At 45.6% G+C, this 19,288-nt stretch overlaps 1 protein-coding gene across 1 annotated transcript in view; it reads left to right on the top strand.

The window, feature by feature from the left end:
* Nucleotides 1–19,288, top strand: part of itsn2b (intersectin 2b) — a 138,484-nt gene that overhangs the window by 72,230 nt on the left and 46,966 nt on the right. Inside the window, exons 13-23 of the mRNA XM_084308229.1 lie at nucleotides 1,634–1,783; nucleotides 2,564–2,704; nucleotides 3,396–3,483; nucleotides 3,754–3,893; nucleotides 6,273–6,454; nucleotides 7,353–7,778; nucleotides 8,088–8,293; nucleotides 11,305–11,429; nucleotides 12,561–12,845; nucleotides 17,894–18,087; nucleotides 18,938–18,993. Of these exons, the coding sequence (XP_084164355.1) occupies nucleotides 1,634–1,783; nucleotides 2,564–2,704; nucleotides 3,396–3,483; nucleotides 3,754–3,893; nucleotides 6,273–6,454; nucleotides 7,353–7,778; nucleotides 8,088–8,293; nucleotides 11,305–11,429; nucleotides 12,561–12,845; nucleotides 17,894–18,087; nucleotides 18,938–18,993 (1,993 nt within the window). The remainder of the gene's footprint in view (nucleotides 1–1,633; nucleotides 1,784–2,563; nucleotides 2,705–3,395; nucleotides 3,484–3,753; nucleotides 3,894–6,272; nucleotides 6,455–7,352; nucleotides 7,779–8,087; nucleotides 8,294–11,304; nucleotides 11,430–12,560; nucleotides 12,846–17,893; nucleotides 18,088–18,937; nucleotides 18,994–19,288) is intronic.

Below are 19,288 nucleotides of genomic sequence, written 5' to 3'. Positions count from 1 at the left end.
CAATGCTAGCTGGCTAGTGGCTACAGCTTTATTTACAAAATTATGGAGGCTTTTTAATCGTCAAGGTAAGAGAGGATTTGTCATGATCAACTGAAGGCGTTGTCAATGGTCTCTAACTACACACCCTCAAGACCCCTACGCTCTGCATCTTCTGGCCGCCTTAGACCTACTCCTATCCAAGCTCCGGGAGGGTCATCAAAGAGAAGCCGCCTATTCTCAGTCCTTGCCCCACAATGGTGGAATGAACTACCCACCCCAGTTAGGACAGCCGAATCCCGTCCAATCTTTCGCCGTCGACTAAAGACGCACTTCTTCAACCATTATCTGAAATAAAATTAAAAAAAAAAATTATAAAAAAGAATTCTAACCCTAACTAACCTTACTGTCTGTCATGCACTTGTCCTAATAAACTAACCTACACTGTAACATGCAACACTTTGATGAATATTGTTACTCAGCTGAGTTGTATCTTCCTGATGACCTGTCGTACAGAACTTGTAAGTCGCTTTGGATAAAAGCGTCAGCTAAATGACTAAATGTAAATGTATGCTATGGAACAATATGTGCTTGGGTTTTCAGAAAAAGGCCAGCTGTGTGACGCTAATTATTTAGCTAATATTGATAGCATAGCTGGCTATACAGCTCAGCACCATGCCATGGGGATACTATTTACTAAATTATGGAGGCTTTTTAATCGTCAAGGTAAGAGAGGATTTGTCATGATCAACTGAAGGGGTATGCTATGGAACAGTTTGCCGCAAAAGCCCGATCAGGCTCAATAGCTTCTGCACCACGAACGCAACTACTCTGTACGACGCCATTGTTGTGATGTTGGCTGAGAGTTTGCTCATGCGGGGTAAGGGAGAGCTAAGAGAGGGGTTACTAACTGAGCAACTGGCTGAACTAGCTTGATAACTAGCCAATTTCGTATCACTTATTCATTTGCAAAACCATGTCAACAGTGCTATAGCAAGAGGGTGTGAAATATCACTTTAGCCTGTGCATCACATCCTTACATTAGACTTCTAAAGTCCTGCATTGTGGGGGATTAATGGTTTAGAATTCCATGTACCACTGTTGGGGCTTGTGTCCACAGCGGACGTTTTATGAGTTGTCAGCTCCTTTCTGTCATTCATTTCTATGCTACAGACGCGACAGGCGCGCTCCTTTTACCCAGCGCCGCGCCTCGCGTTTTAGCGCTCTCGGCGGCAGCGTTTTTGGGCGGAGCGCTCCCAGCGCCTAAAGTTGAAACTAGTTCAACTTTTGGAAAGGAGCGTGCTCATCAAGGTAACTTTTTTCCCTCCAACCAATCGACATCGAGCAAGTGACGGAGCCGCGGCAGTCGCGAGACTCAGGAAAACACTTTTCTTTGCTTTTCAAAGCGGTCCGCCTTGAAAAAAACCTCCGCTATGGACACAAGCCCTTAGACTGTCGGTCTTGTTCTACTGGAAGTAGCTAAAAGTGCTATTCATGATGTTCCTCCATCATGGGCCCCGGGTTTATGTCAAGTCGGTTAAACTCACTCCTCGGGTAGAAACCCCATCCTTTGTCCAAGGTGTCCTTCCTGTTGGTGACTTCTACGTGGACAACAATAGGACCTAATGTCAACCCTTCACACGGTTTGTTTGTTTAGGCCGCTCAGCAGGAGCTGGAGCGTCAGAGGAAGGAGGAGTGGGAGAGGAGGAGGCGCGGGGAGCTGCAGATCAAGAAGGAGCGGGAGCTGGACGAGATCTGCCGGCTGAAGGCCAAGAAGAGGAGCCTGGAGATGGAACTGGAGGCTGTGGTGAGGACGCACGCACGCACGCACGCACACACACACACACACACACACACGTCACACACACACACACACACACACACACACACACACACACACACACACACACACACACACACACACACTAGGGCTACAGATGGAGCACAGTAGAGCCGCCGCTGTCGGCAAGATGGTAGCCAGGTAGTACTCTACTTTAGTTAGCCTAATCAATACGATCAATGGATTCACGTGAACAATAAATGGTACGACTGTTGAACACATTGTGAGAGGGACAGCCCTGATGAGCAATGGATTAGACTGATCAGCGAATACCTTTTGACGGCACCAGTTGATGAATGCATTTTTGGGACATGGAAATGTAGGGTTTGTGAAATAATATATAACTAACAATATAGTACAGCTTGCTACACTAACATGAGTACAGCATGCTACACTAACGTGAGTACAGCATGCTACACTAACGTGAGTACAGCATGCTACACTAACGCAGACCTCTTCGCATGCTGGCCATTTCCACATGTCATCGCACGATAAACACAGGTGTAAGTATTAACATTAATTATGGTCCCGTTCCTTTTAAATGTCCTGGCACACCTATATGGAATGGGGCATAATTAATTACACCTGTGTTTACCCTGCGATGACATGCCAAAATGGCTGCTGTGAACATGGCTACAGAATCTGTTCTCTTGAAAATATTGTACACTACAGTAGCTCACCAATCTCATCTCTCTCTCGCTCTCTCACTCTCCCTCTCTTTATATATATATATATAATCTCTTTCAGGGCACTAAACACCGTCAGATCTCGGACCGCCTGCGCGACACTCAGAACAGGAAGAAGGTGCAAAAGACTGAGCTGGATCTGACCAATCAGAGAAGAGAGACTCGCCAACAGGACATGGCTGGCCTGCAGAGACAAATGGAGGTGTGTGTGTGTGTGTGTGTGTGTGTGTGTGTGTGTGTGTGTGTGTGTGTGTGCGTGTGCGTGCAAGGTTGGGGCATAACAAGTTATATTCCAGAGTTACTTTAATCTTATAACGGGGGAGAAAGACATATACATCTGTAACCAGTTACAGTTAGTGGAAATAACAGATTCCGTAAGAGACTTCTAAAAACAATTAGGTGAAGATTACTTGTTGAGTTACAACTTACAATACATGCTAATTTAAATATTGAGAATATGAAGATAAGTATTATTTTATACAAGAATGTTTATCAGGATTGTAGATGATGGTAATAATGGTACTATAGATTATTCAATCTATAACCACTGTTATAGATTCTGTATACAAAGTCTAAAGTTATTGGAAGTAATAGGATTACTTCACTGTATTACAGTTTTTAACAGTATTACTGATTACAGTTTAAATCAGTAACATGTAACAAATTACATTGAAGTAGCCACCCTATCTCTGTGTGTGTTGTGCTTCTTGGTGTAGACATACTTGAACCCATTGTTGTTCTATTGAGAGAAAAAGAGTGTGAAATATCTTCCCTAAATCACTTTTGTCAGCAACTATTTCCTCCCACCTTCCTTCCTCCCAGCTGTAACCCCGTCCCCCTTGACAATGCCTCTTCCTGTTTGTGATGATGCGTTTCCTGTTCCTGTGTTTCAGGAATTCCAGCGGAAGTTGTCCCAGCTGACCCCAGAGCAGAAGAGGCTGACGGAGAAACTGAGAAACATGTCACTCAACAACCTGCCTGGTTAGCATTGAGGGAGAGAGGGAAGGAAGGAGGGAGGGATGAATGGAGGGAGGGAGCGATGGAAGGAGGAATTGATGGATGGATGAGGGATAGATAAGAGCGGGATCTTGGGAAAAGATTATTCAATGGAGGGATAGATTTTGTATGTAGAACCGCCCAGTATGGAGACATTATCGGCGGTCTCACCTGCAAAAACCTCGTATGAATAGGTAGATGGACATCTAAACGGATAACACAGAAATACATGGAGTGTTTGTCCTCTGTCCTCAGTGTCAACCATGTCCACACTGAAGCACAGTGTGACGGAGAAGAACGGAGGCTGTCGTACGCTGAGAGAGCAGCTGGAGGCCCTGGAGAAGGAGACTGCTGCTAAGCTGTCTGAGATGGACCGGTACAACAAGGATGTGCAGGTAAGAGCAGTGAGGACCAGGATCTCTACACTCATGTGTCAGGGACAGGATCTCTACTCTCTCATGTCAGGGACAGGATCTCTATACTCTCTCATGTCAGGGACAGGATCTCTACTCTCTCATGTCAGGGACAGGATCTCTACTCTCTCATGTCAGGGACAGGATCTCTACTCTCTCATGTCAGGGACAGGATCTCTACTCTCTCATGTCAGGGACAGGATCTCTATACTCTCATGTCATTACCAGGATCTCTATACTCTCATGTCAGGGACAGGATCTCTACTCTCATGTCAGGGACAGGATCTCTACTCTCTCATGTCAGGGACAGGATCTCTACTCTCATGTCAGGGACAGGATCTCTACTCTCTCATGTCAGGGACAGGATCTCTACTCTCTCATGTTAGGGACAGGATCTCTACTCTCTCATGTCAGGGACAGGATCTCTACTCTCATGTCAGGGACAGGATCTCTACTCATGTCAGGGACAGGATCTCTACTCTCTCATGTCAGGGACATGATCTCTACTCATGTCAGGGACAGGATCTCTACTCTCTCATGTCAGGGACATGATCTCTACTCATGTCAGGGACAGGATCTCTACACATGTCAGGGACAGGATCTCTACTCATGTCAGGCACAGGGTCTCTACTCTCTCATGTCAGGGACAGGATCTCTACTCTCTCATGTCAGGGACAGGATCTCTACTCTCTCATGTCAGGGACAGGATCTCTACTCTCTCATGTCAGGGACAGGATCTCTACTCTCATGTCAGGGACAGGATCTCTACTCATGTCAGGGACAGGATCTCTACTCTCTCATGTCAGGGACAGGATCTCTACTCATGTCAGGGACAGGATCTCTACTCATGTCAGGGACAGGATCTCTACTCTCATGTCAGGGACAGGATTTCTACTCATGTCAGGGACAGGATCTCTACTCTCTCATGTCAGGGACAGGATCTCTACTCTCTCATGTCAGGGACAGGATCTCTACTCTCTCATGTCAGGGACAGGATCTCTACTCTCTCATGTCAGGGACAGGATCTCTACTCTCTCATGTCAGGGACAGGATCTCTATACTCTCTCATGTCAGGGACAGGATTTCTACTCTCTCATGTCAGGGACGCGCGTAGCCTTTTTACAACGCATCCGCGTTTCCGGCGCTCTGATTGGCCAGGTCATGTGACATGTGCGCCCAATAGCGTGTTTGCCCATTTCCGTGTCGAACAGCCTGCAAACTACCTGACGTTCTATCGCCATGCTCTAAGACAAACTCTAACCTTAACCAACTTCGAAGAGTGCCTAAGCTTAACCAGTGTAGAAACTTGCCGCCCCACGATTGGCACTCATGTCACATGACCTGGCCAATCAGAGCGCAAAACGGGAACCCGGATGCGTTGTAAAAAGGCTTCAAGCGTCGGGGACAGGATCTCTACTCTCTCATGTCAGGGACAGGATCTCTACTCTCATGTCAGGGACAGGATCTCTACTCTCTCATGTCAGGGACAGGATCTCTCTACTCTCATGTCAGGGACAGGATCTCTACTCTCATGTCAGGGACAGGATCTCTACTCTCTCATGTCAGGGACAGGATCTCTCTACTCTCTCATGTCAGGGACAGGATCTCTCTACTCTCTCATGTCAGGGACAGGATCTCTACTCTCTCATGTCAGGGACAGGATCTCTATACTCTCTCATGTCAGGGACAGGATCTCTCTACTCTCATGTCAGGGACAGGATCTCTACTCTCTCATGTCAGGGACAGGATCTCTACTCTCTCATGTCAGGGACAGGATCTCTCTACTCTCTCATGTCAGGGACAGGATCTCTACTCTCTCATGTCAGGGACAGGATCTATACTCTCTCATGTCAGGGACAGGATCTCTATACTCTCTCATGTCAGGGACAGGATCTCTACTCTCTCATGTCAGGGACAGGATCTCTATACTCTCTCATGTCAGGGACAGGATCTCTACTCTCTCATGTCAGGGACAGGATCTCTACTCTCATGTCAGGGACAGGATCTCTATACTCTCTCATGTCAGGGACAGGATCTCTACTCTCTCATGTCAGGGACAGGATCTCTATACTCTCTCATGTCAGGGACAGGCCACAAACCTCCATTTTTAGAAGATGATTATTACTTTATTCTCAATGTACACAAGGCATTTGAAACATTTCATAAGCCTTTTCAGTGCAGCGCCCCTGGAGCAGTTTTGGGGTCCAGTGCCTTGCTCAAGGGCACTTAGGCAGAGATGTAAACACCAGCGACCCTTCAGTCACCAGCTCACAGATGGGATACATCCCGTCAGTGGCGGGGATCGAACCAGCGATCTAATCATGCCTTTTTACTGTATCCCTGATTGTGTGTGACTGTCAGGACCTGAGAGACGGCCAGAGGAAGCAGCAGTCGGCGCTCGAGAAACTACGGAGCATCAAAGAGGACAAGCGTCGTGAGCTGAACAGGCGGAGGGAGCAGGAAGAGGAGCGGAAGAGGAGAGAGGAGGAGCAGAGGAGGCAAGAGGAGGAGAGGAAGAAGAGGGAGGAGGAGGAAGCTCAGAGGTACACTATAATTTCAGAATAATCAGAATGGCTCACTGTACTGCAGTTGTTTTCAACCTGGGGTCAGGACCATCTTAGGGAATGACTTATGGTCATATTAGCTTATGGTCCTGCAAATTTAGCATAAAACGCCTGTCGATTGCATACCCAAAGTAAATTGAAAGCCATTTATAGCACATGCATTAGTCTGGCCTCTTTTGAAAGGAAACATTCAGAATTTTCTTTGTGATGGTGGCCATCTCAGCTTTCAACCGATGTATTGGTTCAGAGACACTAAAACAGCTGGACGCCGTCAAATGAGGGCAAATGTGAGGTTAAAGGGGCACTTCACAAACAATGCAGATTTATTTAGCACATTATCTCGCATATATCCCAAGGCTCTAAACTGTTTTGCACAGATTAATTTAGTTTGATAGTTAATGAGTTTGAATATCTCCTCCCGTGATGTCATCAGAGGATATTAAACCCTTGTGTTACAGCTCAATGAAATTATGTAAATGAAAAAATAAGGATAATGATTGCAATAGGGATTGCTATTCTTTCATCTACATAATTTAATTGAGCTGTAATTAACACAACACAAGGATTCAGTGTGCTCTGATGACATCACAGGAAGACTGGAAGGGATCCAGTTTATCTCTCTCTGTTTATATCCAGTTTGTTTATTCAGAAATGAAAATATACCTTAGAATCTATTCACTTTTTTAAAGAATTGGAATCGAAACATTGCTTGATTGACTCAATATCATCAAACCTTTATTTAACTAGAAATAAAAACCCATTGAGACCGAGGTCTCTTTTTCATATAGAGATACCCGGTATATGAATATATATATAATATACCTGATGATAGACAAATAAAACTCATCTACACCCCCCCCCCCCCCCTCCCCTCCAGGTGCATCAAGCTGGAGAAGGAGCGTCAGTGGCAGGAGAAGCTGCGCAGGGAGGAGGAGGAGAGACAGAGGAGGCTGGAGGAGGAGAGGCTGGCCAAGCTGCGGGAAGAGGAGCAGAAGGAGGTGCAGGCTCGCCTCCAGGCTGCCCAGGAGCGGGCAGAGCGTGAGCGGCAGGCGAAGGAGGAGGAGGAGAGGAAGAGACGGGAGGAGGAGGAGGAGCGCCGGAGGCAGGAGGAGAGGAGGCGCCAGGAGGAGGACAAGAGACTTCGGGAGGAGGAGAGGCGAAAGCTGGAGGAAGAGAGGAGGCTGCTGGAGGAGGAGCGCAAGAGACTGGAGGAGGAGCGCAGGGCGGAGGAGAAGCGAAGGAAAGAGGAGGAGGAGCGACACAAGCGCGAGGCAGAGCAGAAGAGGCAGGAGGAGGAGAGGAGGCAGGAGGAGCGGCAGAGGGAGAAGGAGGAGGAGGAGAGGAGGAGGAAGCGGGCCACCGACGCTGCCGTCCGAGACGCGGAGGCGAGGAAGAGGGCGGCGGAGGAGGAGGAGGAGGAGGAGAAAAAGAAGAAGAAGAGAGAGGAGGAGAGGAAGTGGCAGGAGGAGAAGAAGAAGAAGAGTGAGGAGGACAGGAGGCGGCAGGAGGAGGAGGATAAGAAGAGAGAGGAGGAGAGGAAGCGGCAGGAGGAGGAGAAGAAGAAGAGAGAGGAGGAGAGGAGGCGGCAGGAGGAGGAGGATAAGAAGAGAGAGGAGGAGAGGAAGCAGCAGGAGGAGTATGCAAGAGGGGAGGAGGAGATCAGGCGGAAGGACGAGGAGAGGCGGAAGAGGGAGGATGAGCAGAAGAGGAGAAAAGAGGAGGCGTCGTCCCACCAGCAGCAGCCTAGTGGAGGAGGAGGGAAGTCTGAGATTCAGGAGAAACTCACCGCTCTGCTGAGAGGACTGGAGGAGAGGAAGGGTGAGAACACACACACACACACACACCTATGCAACAGGCAGTGGGCCTCATGCAAGAACCGTGCGTATGTACAGATATGATCTTAAATTGTGCGTGTGTGAACAGTTTAAAGGAACATGCCAACATTTTGGGAAATTGAAAGCGGACAGTGCCGGGGAGAGTTGGTTAGTTGGACAATGCCTAGGCTAACCGGCCCTGTCCGCTTCCATTCATTGTGCTAAGCTAGGCTAACGTGCAGCCAGATAGCTTTCTACTGAACGCACAGAGAGGAAACTGGTATCTATCTTCTTGTCTCTCTCTGGAGAATACGGTAAGCTAATTTCCCAAAATGTTGGTGTGTTCCTTTAAGCAATTTTGTGGCGCCAATTTGCTCTTATTTTGGATTTGTTTGTTTGTACCATCAAAGCTGCCGACCTGTCATACCGAAATACGTACCACGATCACGCTGCTCAACCCTTCTTTTATATATATAATAGAGAAAGTCTATAAATCATTTGCCTTATCTCTGGAAACACTTGTTTTTTTATATTGGCGACCTTAACACTTTGGTTGCCTAAGGTTAAATTAATGATATACCATAGATTGCCAGCGCTATTTGTCTATGGAGAAAGTCCCCTTCTTTGCAGGGCTATAACTTTTTAAATTCTATTGCTACATTGCCATTATTAGGGCCCATTCAAAGTCCTATATGTATTGTTCATTGTGTAGCAACGTTAAACTTTTTCATTCACATATTCATAGTAAAGTATGGTCTAATGTATAAGTATGTTTTCATCTCTTTCTGCAGCTTTCTCCAGAACGTGATATATAGCCCCAAATGCATTATATTGATGATGAAATACAGTTTGATGGCAATCAGCGCGATATAAAAAATTCCAACTAGACGTACTTCTAGAAGTTACTACACGTCATCTGATGTTGACCGGATGGGCGAGGGGGCGTTTATAATTCCGTGGGCAGCGTTATACCAATCATCTAATGTGGGTCAAATGTTGATAATATCAGTTATTATCGAAGACGGTAACGTTACACGCTGAAACTCACCCCAGTCTCCGCGCGCCGTTGGGCGATCATCGTCGAGTAGAAATGTTATCATTATGGGATATATTATTACCCGGTCCATCTCCAGCTTGTATAATGGTATATACGTCCAAATCATGTTGTTTATCGAGTTATTGGCAATCGATCGCTATGTAGTGTGACGAGCTAGAGTGCCGGAACCTATACCGAGTGCCCGGAAGTAATATGGCCGACCAGCAAAACCTCTACTGCGCTTCCTGTTAAGCGCTTGCGCCGATCGGCCACCAGATGGCGCTCCTGAACCGCCAGAGAGCTCAGTGGGTCCTGCTGGTGGATCTCAGGCCAGCGGAGGGACATTATGAATCCGATCGCAGATTTTTGAAATATTGATATAAGGACGCTGTACAGCGTCCCCCGGCAACTTTAGCATGGCCAGCAAAGACGTCTAAAGACGGGTCCCGGCAGTCAAAGTGTTAAAAGAAAATATATCATCACATACAAATATCAATCTCTTGCAGTGCAGTGTCAAAGTGATTTTTATTTTTTTTTTATTTCAATAAAAGAATCATTTGGTTTGGCCGGTCCTTTGATTATACTCTTGTTGGTCTTCAGCTCAGACAGCAGCACTTCGCTGCCTAATAGATGGCGTGTTTGAAGTTGGAATAATTCCAATGAATGGAAGCGGACAGTCTCATTGTGCTAAGCTAGGCTAACGTGCAGCCAGAACGTGTTCCTTTAAGAACTGCTGGTGTTGAGGTCGCTTCATGAATCCGACGTTGATTTCCCTTGCACACTTTTCTCATGAGAAATGTACGAGAAATTGAGGAGACTGTTCATCCAAACAGAGGCCCAGGGTCACATAACCTCTACGAGCCTTGTGTGAGTGATAAGTGCATAGACCCACTCCTAGGTTGAAATACCTCCACTTTATTTTCACAAGTTGATAATTTTCAGGTAGTGGAATAATTTCCAGTGTGTATTCATCACTTTTTCTGGTGATGTGGTGCTGATGAGCTGAAAGTTCAACGCCAGCTCAGAGGAGCACAGAATGACGTGGGGCTGGTGAGCTGAGGGTTCAACGCCAGCTCAGAGGAGCACAGAATGACGTGGGGCTGGTGAGCTGAGGGTTCAACGCCAGCTCACAGGAGCACAGAGTGGCCGCCAGCAGCCAGTGGCCCTTGTCATGCACTTTGCTTTGAGAGCGAGACCGTGTGAGGACTGAATGACATCTATCTACTGATCCAGCGATAATGGGTCAGGATCCAACAATAAGGATGAGCCACTGGCCCGGGGCCAATCGAGAGTCACGTCGGGACAGTAGGGCCGCCCCCCCTGTGGCCCTCTCTAACGTGAATAGTTAACTAATTGATTGTTAGGGTCTTAATTGATTTTGTTAATTCGCTTTTTTTTGTTTTTGTTTTCAATGCTGAAAATAATGAGCACACCTCTGACATCACAATGACGTTCACAAATATGCTTTGGTCTTTTAACGAGCACTAGATTGAAAGACTTCTTCTGCATGGTTGACTTGCGTGTTTGCAGATTTGTCGATTAAATCCAACCTGTGAATCAAGTCATTGTCCTGACTGGGTCAGCTCTTTGGAAGGGCTTTGATATGTAAGCATTTCGTTTGCATTTGTCCCTAAAATGAGTTGTGTGCAAAGGGGAAATAAATGGCTCTGCCCTCGTGAATTTACCTATCTCAAGCCACACCCTTTTTTCCCTTGATCCTCCAATCACAACCGTTGCTTCCCTCGGACAGACAAAGTTTGTGGCCCAATTGTGTTCCAGACTCCACCCCTCTGACCTTTTATGCTCAGGAAATAATCAGTTCGTTGCACAGGCCTGTGGGCCTTGATACCAGACCTTGGCCTACACAGTAGGTCAGACAATATAGCGATACTGACATCTCTGATTGAGTAACAATAATTAACGTTTGAGTGAGTGTGTCACGCTACCTGGATACTGACTGACTTCATTTGCTGTTCCAGGTGGTCGCCAGCCCAAGGCCACAGAACACAGGAAGTCAGCAGCGCTCACATCCTTCAGAGTCCTCTACCCATTCACCGCACGCAACCAGGAAGAACTCAGCTTGAACGCGGACGATGTCATTGAGGTAAGAACCCGAAAATGGAGGTTGCGTCATTTTAAATCTTTATACAAAAGCAAATACCACAATGGAAAAAGAGAGAAACATTTTCTGCTCCTTAAATCACCAGTTTGGTCATTCTCTTAATTGCATTTGTGGTAATTAATCCCCTTAGAGAAATGGTAGATAAACGCATACATTTCATGGAAGGGCACAGGGTATGTCTGGAGCAGAGGTGCAGTGTCTTCAACAGGGTAGGTCTGGAGCCACCTCAGAGGCGCAGTGTCTTCAACAGGGTAGGTCTGGAGCCACCTCAGAGGCGCAGTGTCTTCAACAGGGTAGGTCTGGAGCCACCTCAGAGGTGCAGTGTCTTCAACAGGGTAGGTCTGGAGCCACCTCAGAGGTGCAGTGTCTTCAACAGGGTAGGTCTGGAGGAACCTCAGAGGTGCAGTGTCTTCAACAGGGTAGGTCTGGAGCCACCTCAGAGGTGCAGTGTCTTCAACAGGGTAGGTCTGGAGGAACCTCAGAGGTGCAGTGTCTTCAACAGGGTAGGCATGGAGCAGAGGTGCAGTGTCTTCAACAGGGTAGGCCTGGAGCCAGAGGTGCAGTGTCTTCAACAGGGTAGGTCTGGACTCTGGAGCCACCTCAGAGGTGCAGTGTCTTCCACAGCGATGGATACATTGTTAGTCGGGAGGATCAATGCATACTGTACTTAAATGTAATGCAGAGGCTTTCCCCTCTCTGTCACTTGTCTCTACTCCCATCCTCTTTCCCTCCCTCTCTCCCTCCCCCTTTTCCTTTCCCTTCCACCCCCCCTCCTTCCGTGTCATCCACTCTCTACCCTCCCTCGCTCCCGCCCTCTCTCTCCCCTTGCTCCCTCACTCCCCTCTCTCGCTCCCCCTCCACCCCCTCTCTCTCCCCTTGCTCCCTCACTCCCCTCTCTCGCTCCCTCCTCCCCCTCTACCCATCTCCCCTTCCCACCCTCTCTCCCCTCCATCCATCCATCTCTTTCCCCTCGCTCCCACTCTCTCCCCTCTCTCTCTCTCGCTCCCTCTCCCCTCCATCCATCCATCTCTTTCCCCTCGCTCCCACTCTCCCATCTCCCCTCCCCCCTCCCTCTCTCCTCTCCCCTCCCTCCCTCTCCCCTCCCCGTGGCAGGTGGATGAGACCACAGAACGGGAGCAGGGCTGGCTGTATGGGAGTCGTCAGGGGAAAATGGGCTATTTTCCTGAGAGCTATGTGGAGAGGCTGTCGGCCCCAGATGCCACTAAGAGCCCCACCACTACTGCTGCTGCTAGCGGAGGCCCCAAAGTCGCCCTCAAACGCCAGCTCTCCTCTGCCTCCGCAGCCCATAATAACCTAGAGGCCAGCATGGCGACGGGGACCAAGTCGGCCTTCACTCCGACTCACTCTCCAAACCCCGCCCCCTCCGAGCAGGGACAGGTAAGGAAGCCATGATGGTATTGGATAGTTGTTTTTTTTACTCTTTGGAAAGTATGTTATGGAATATCCAATGTTGAACATGACCAGAATTCACATGCTGGCATTTTATCGGACTGTCCATCACATTTCATTTTACATTAACATTTAGTAATTTAGCTGACGCTTTTATCAAAAACAACTTACAAGTTCTACATAACAAGTCAGCAGGAAGAACCACTCAAGAACTTTCAGCTGAGGAACAATGTTCATCAAACAGTGTTGAAACTTGGGTGCTGCAGTGTTGAGTGCATAGTAGTAAAGACATAATAGGTAGTAATATAGACATGGAAGATTAATTAGTGGAAGAGTGCATGATAGTAGAAGACAGTAAGAAGGTTAGTATTTATTTTTGATAATATTTTTTTTACTTCAGGTATTGATTGAAGAAGTGTGTCTTTAGTCGACGGCGAAAGATTGGTCGTGTTTCGTCTGTCCTAACTGTGGTGGGAAGTTCCTTCCACCATTGTGGAGCAAGCCTGACCTGATCTGTTGCAGAACGGGAGTCATTTCAGTCCATCGAGAAAGCACTTGCAGCAGTGTTTTAGTTAGGGATGCCCCGATCGATCGGCCAGCGATCGGTATCGGCCGATATTCAGTATAAATATGAGATCGGTGATCGGTGATAATACTTTATTTTCGCTGATCGTCAAAACCGATCGAAAAACATGATCCAATTCTTAGCGGAGATCTCACTGCTCTCTCTCAGACACACAGAGCTGCTTGCAGCGTATGGCTCCTCCTTCTCCTCCTGCCCCTCCCGCACCAATGTAAACAAGAGGCTGCCTCCGGCAACAGTCTGCTCTAGTGCATGCGACGTGAGCTAACGTTGGCTACCTACCGAGCTAACGTTACTGTTTAAACTAAATTACCCAGTGACTACATGAGGCATTGTCTAACGTTATCTAGCTGGCTAGCTACTGATAGCTGCTGATATCAACAAATGCTCCAGCAATAGTAGAGTGCATGATAAGTTACCTCCGTTGACTCTGTAGCTCACGTTAGCTCACGTTAGCTCTAAACTAAATAGTTCACTGAGGCGTTGTCTTAACGTTATCTAGCCGGCTAGCAGTAGCTACAGATAGCTCCTGATATCAATGTCTTATAACATTGATTCGATGCGTATTCGGGCTGAGGGCATGCTGAATGTGATTTATACCAATAGGGTCCAGCTGCAGCGCCGGAGAATCCTGGCCGTAGCTGGAGGCTACTCGAGTACACACACAGTGGAGCTGTTTGCAGATAGCGAGCATTTTGACTTGTTGCGTGGTGGCGATGTCTCGCAGATAATACAACTACAAGTACAAGTCTAATTATATAATATATATATTTTATTTAAAAAAAATTATATAAAATTATTTATTATTTTTTTAATCAAAAACTATATCGGATCGGTATCGGCCGATATGGCTCAAGACGATCGGTGATCGGTATCGGTGGCAAAAAACGTGATCGGGGCATCCCTAGTTTTCGTTTTTGAGAAACTTGAAGTGGAAATTATTAAAGAGCAGAACTTTTGCACTTTTACGTAGGAGAAAACCATGGGCTGACAATAGTAGAACAAAGGATCACACTGTCTTATTGACTTGCAAAGAACATAATTACAGGAGAGACCAATTTAAATAGGTTGGTTGACTCACGTAGAGTCACACTCCATCATCACATCATTGAATCAAGCATCATGTATAATGTATAATCATTGCACTATAGGCCTACAATATAAATAGACAGAAAGCATGACATACTAAATGCACATTATACATAGCTCAAAATGCACAAGAAGCTAATACAAATAAATTAAATAAAACATATTTAAAAATGCCATATAATAAAATGGCTAATAATAATAAAAAAAAGACAGCATGTCATAAAAATCACAGAAAACATCTTATCACATTAAGAAGTCGCTCATCATTCAGACCCTTGTGCGACAGGGACTTTCAAAGAGGAAATTATTGAAATTAGCAATACTAGTGGATGTCAATGAGTGCCCAAAATCCATGTCTCTAAATATTACAGTACATGAAAGCACCTTCCAAACAGCTTTGTCCCTGTTTCATTAACTATATACTGTAGATGATAAGACTATACTGTATAGACTACTATATAGATGATACGACTATACTATATAGATGATAAGACTACTATATAGACTACTATATAGATGATAAGACTACTATATAGATAAGACTATACTATATAGACTACTATATATGATGAGTCTACAAAAGATAAGACTATACTATATAGACTACTATATAGATGATAAAACTATACTATATAGATGATAAGACTATACTATATAGATGATAAAACTACTATATAGACTACTATATAGATGATAAGACTACTATATAGATGATAAGACTATACTATATAGACTACTATATAGATGATAAGACTACTATGATAAGACTATACTACTATATAGACTACTATATAGATGATAAGACTACTATATAGATGATAAGACTATACTATATAGACTACTATATAGATGATAAGACTACTATGATAAGACTATACTACTATATAGACTACTATATAGATGATAAGTCTACAAAATATGATAAAACTATACTATATAGATGATAAGACTACTATATAGATGATAAGACTACTATATAGATGATTATACTATATAGACGACTATATAGATGATACGACTACTATATAGATGATAAGACTATATATACTAAACTCCTCAAAAAAAGTTCGGAAACATTATTTTGGTCGATTATTCCTCCCCTGTAATAATACCAATTGGTATTGTATTTTATATCTTTGGAAAGGCTGATGACCTTTACAACGAGGTACAACTTGTAAGGATTGTGCATTCGTGGAATGAGCAACACAGCTAACCGTGTGGGTAGCGGCCCAAGAAAATGTGCCAAAATCCCCTGCAATATTCTTCTGTTGGTATTCACTCTTGTTTTGATTGGATTGGATGATTGCACTCTCCCACAGTAATAAGGAAAAAAACAACACATATTGGCAATTTTTACACTTTTAATTTTACACTGTCAGGGACCTCAGTAGCGGAAGATCCATACACAGCCACAACAGCTTGGCACCTCCTCCTCATGCTGGTCACCAGCCTGGTCACACACTGCTGTGGGATGGCATCCCATTCCTCAACCAGGATTTGTCGCAAGTCAGCCAACGTGGTTGCGTTGGTCACTCTGGCAGGTATAGCACGCCCTAGCTGATCCCACAAGTGTTCAATTGGGTTGAGGTCTGGACTCACGGCAGGCCATTCCATCGTCTCCACTCCCAAATTCTGGAGGTACTCTGTGATGATCCTGGCTCTGTGGGGGCGAGCGTTGTCCTCCTGGAGGATGGAGTTAGGTCCCAGATTCTGGAGATGTGGGATTGCCACTGGCTCCAGAATCTCATTCCGATATATATCTCACTGCATTGAGATTGCCTTCAATGATGACAAGTTCTGTTTTTCCTGTGAGAGAGATACCGCCCCACACCATGACACTGCCCCCATTGAAAGGTGTCACGCGATCTGTGCAGCAATAGCGTTCTCCACACCGTATCCATATTTTGATCCTGCCATCCGGCTTCCGCAGACAGAACCTTGATTCATCACTGAACATGACGTTGCCCCACATTCTTAGGTTCCACTGTCGGTGCTGTCGACACCAGTGCAAACGGGCCTTGCAGCGGCTTATGGCAATTTTCTTTTGGGCCGCTACCCACACGGTTCGCTGTGTTTCTCATTCCACGAATGCACAATCCTTACAAGCCTCCCCCCCCCCCCCCCCCTTCCCACAAAAGGCCTTTGCTTTTTGGACAGGCTGCTTTTGTATATAAGAATTTGTTCTTAATTGCTTGCCTGGATAAATAAAGGTTAAAAAAAGGAAATGTATTGTGCCTCGTTGTAAAGGTGACTAATCAGCCTTTCCAAAGATATAAAATACAATACCAATTGGTATTATTAAAGGGGAGGAATAATCAACCGAAATAACGTTTCCGAAACTTTTTTGAGGAGTTTATATAGACTACTATATAGATGATTATAGTATATAGACTACACTATATAGATGACGGATGATTTGGGCACCCATTGACTTCCACTCATATTGCAAACAAATATCTATATCCAATGTCTCAGAACCCAGAACCTGCTTTTGGACGGACTGCGATGACTTCCAGTTTGTGACAAAGTGGATACATTTCTTAAAAATCCCATTAACCATCATTTACATTTTGGAGAATTTCACATGTCAAAATGTTCTTTTATCTTCCACACCCGAAATGCCCATATAATAACATAACGGTTCTTCCTCCATAATCATTCATGGTGCTCAGGTAGTGACTGCCGCCATGTCTGTTGAGAGCCAAGCAGTGTTAGATGTTTCTCAGTCACTCTCTCTCTCCTTCTCTCTATCTCCCTCTCTATCTCTCCCCCCTCTCTCTTTTCTCTCTCTCTCGCCCTCTCTCTATCTCTCTCTCCCCTTCTCTTCACCGTTTCTCTCTCTCTCCCTTTCTTTTTCCATCTATCTTTTTTCTCCCCCTCTCTATCTTTATCTCCCCTCTCTCTACCTCTCTCTCCCTCTTTCTTTCTTTCTCCCTCTCTCTCCCTCCCCCTTCTCTCTTTATCTATCCCCCTCTCTCTCACTCTCTACTTCTCTCCCCCTTTCTTTCTCCCTTTCTTTTTATCCACCCCCTCCCCTCTCTCTACCTCTCTCTCTCCCTCTTTCTTTCTCCCTTTCTCATTATCTATCTATCCCCTCTACCTCTCCCTCTTTCTTTCTCCCTCTCTTTCTTTCTCCATTTCTCTTTGTATCCCCCTCTCTCTTTATCTATCCCCCTCTCTTTCTCCCTCTCCCCTCTCTTTCTTTCTCCCTTTCTCTCTCTCCATCCCCCTCCCCTTTCTCTTTTTACCCCCCTCTTATCTATCCCCCCTCTCTTTCTCACTCTCTCCCTCTTTCTTTCTCCCTCTCTCTCCCTCTCTTTCTTTCTCCCTTTCTCTTTCTCTCCCCCCCCCCCCCCCCCCCCAGGTGGTAGGGAACCTGTTGGCCCAGGCGCTGTGCTCATGGACGGCGAAGACCGACAGCCACCTGAACTTCAGCAAGGACGATGTGATCCGTGTGCTGGAGCAGCAGGACAGCTGGTGGCTGGGGGAGCTGCACGGCACGCAGGGCTGGTTCCCCAAGACCTACGTCACACTGCTGGGGGAGGAGGATAGCACAGAGTACGTGATGATACTTAAAGGAACACGCCAACATTTTGGGAAATTAGCTTATCGTCTTCTCCAGAGAGAGACAAGAAGATAGATACCAGTTTACTCTGTGCATTCAGTAAAAAGCTATCTGGCTTTTTCTACAAAAAAAAATATGCACACCCGAGCCGCTAGAGGTCGCCAAAGTGCCTGTGGGCAAATCGTCCTCAAGAGGGCCCACATGTGGGCCGTTTGCATGCTAAGAGGTCAAGTTAAATGGCCTGCAAGAAAAGGGGAAAATTAAAATAATTATTTTGTGACAGAATCCACCATTCTGTCTATACTTGACTATGTTGGGTCCCTCTGTTTTTAGGGTCACAAACCAGTATGTTGGGTCCCTCTGTTTTTAGGGTCACAAACCAGAACGGTTGAGAACCACTGGAATGGTGAATAGCTGTGTTGATTAGTCAACATCTCATCAGTTTGCTACTGTATGTATTGTAGGTGTTCTTACACTGGAGCGTAGTGTTCATTATCTTTAAGATTGAAACGGTACACTCTGTGTGGCTTGTAGGTTAATCATTAAGATTGAAACGGTACACTCTGTGTGGCTTGTAGGTTAATCGGATTGAACGTTTGACTGTGAAACGAGGGAATAGCTTTTCTTACTCACCAGCAATTATGAACCTCTTGATTGAATAATCTAGAATTCTGACACATCCTTATTGATGACATGAGTGTGTTAATGTTGAGTAATGAGGTGTAATGGTGATGACATCGACTACATTGAAAATGAGGGTGACCTCAATTGTAATTTCGAGAATAAATAAAGGTTGATGAGTGTGTTAATGTTGAGTAATGAGGTGTGTTTGTGTGTTTTCAGCTCGGTGTCCTCTGCGCCTGATGGTTCAGACTCCAGTGAAGGCCAGCAGCTGGAAGGTAAAGACGACCTTTTTACCTATATCTCCTCAATATAGTGCAGCTCAATCAGAAATACCTACTTAATATAGTGCAGCTCCATCAGAAATACCTACTTAATATAGTGCAGCTCCATCAGAAATACCTATTTAATATAGTGCAGCTCCATCTGAAATACCTCCTTAATATAGTGCAGCTCCATCAGAAATACCTACTTAATATAGTACAGCTCCATCAGAAATACCTACGTAATATAGTGCAGCTCCATCTGAAATACCTACTTAATATAGTGCAGCTCCATCTGAAATACCTACTT

The sequence above is a fragment of the Notolepis coatsorum genome (genome assembly GCF_963971535.1).
Source record: "Notolepis coatsorum genome assembly, chromosome: 2".
In the NCBI taxonomy this organism is placed as follows: domain Eukaryota; kingdom Metazoa; phylum Chordata; class Actinopteri; order Aulopiformes; family Paralepididae; genus Notolepis; species Notolepis coatsorum.
The sequence above is the reverse complement of the archived record's forward strand: the minus strand, read 5'-3'. Positions and strand labels throughout refer to the sequence as shown.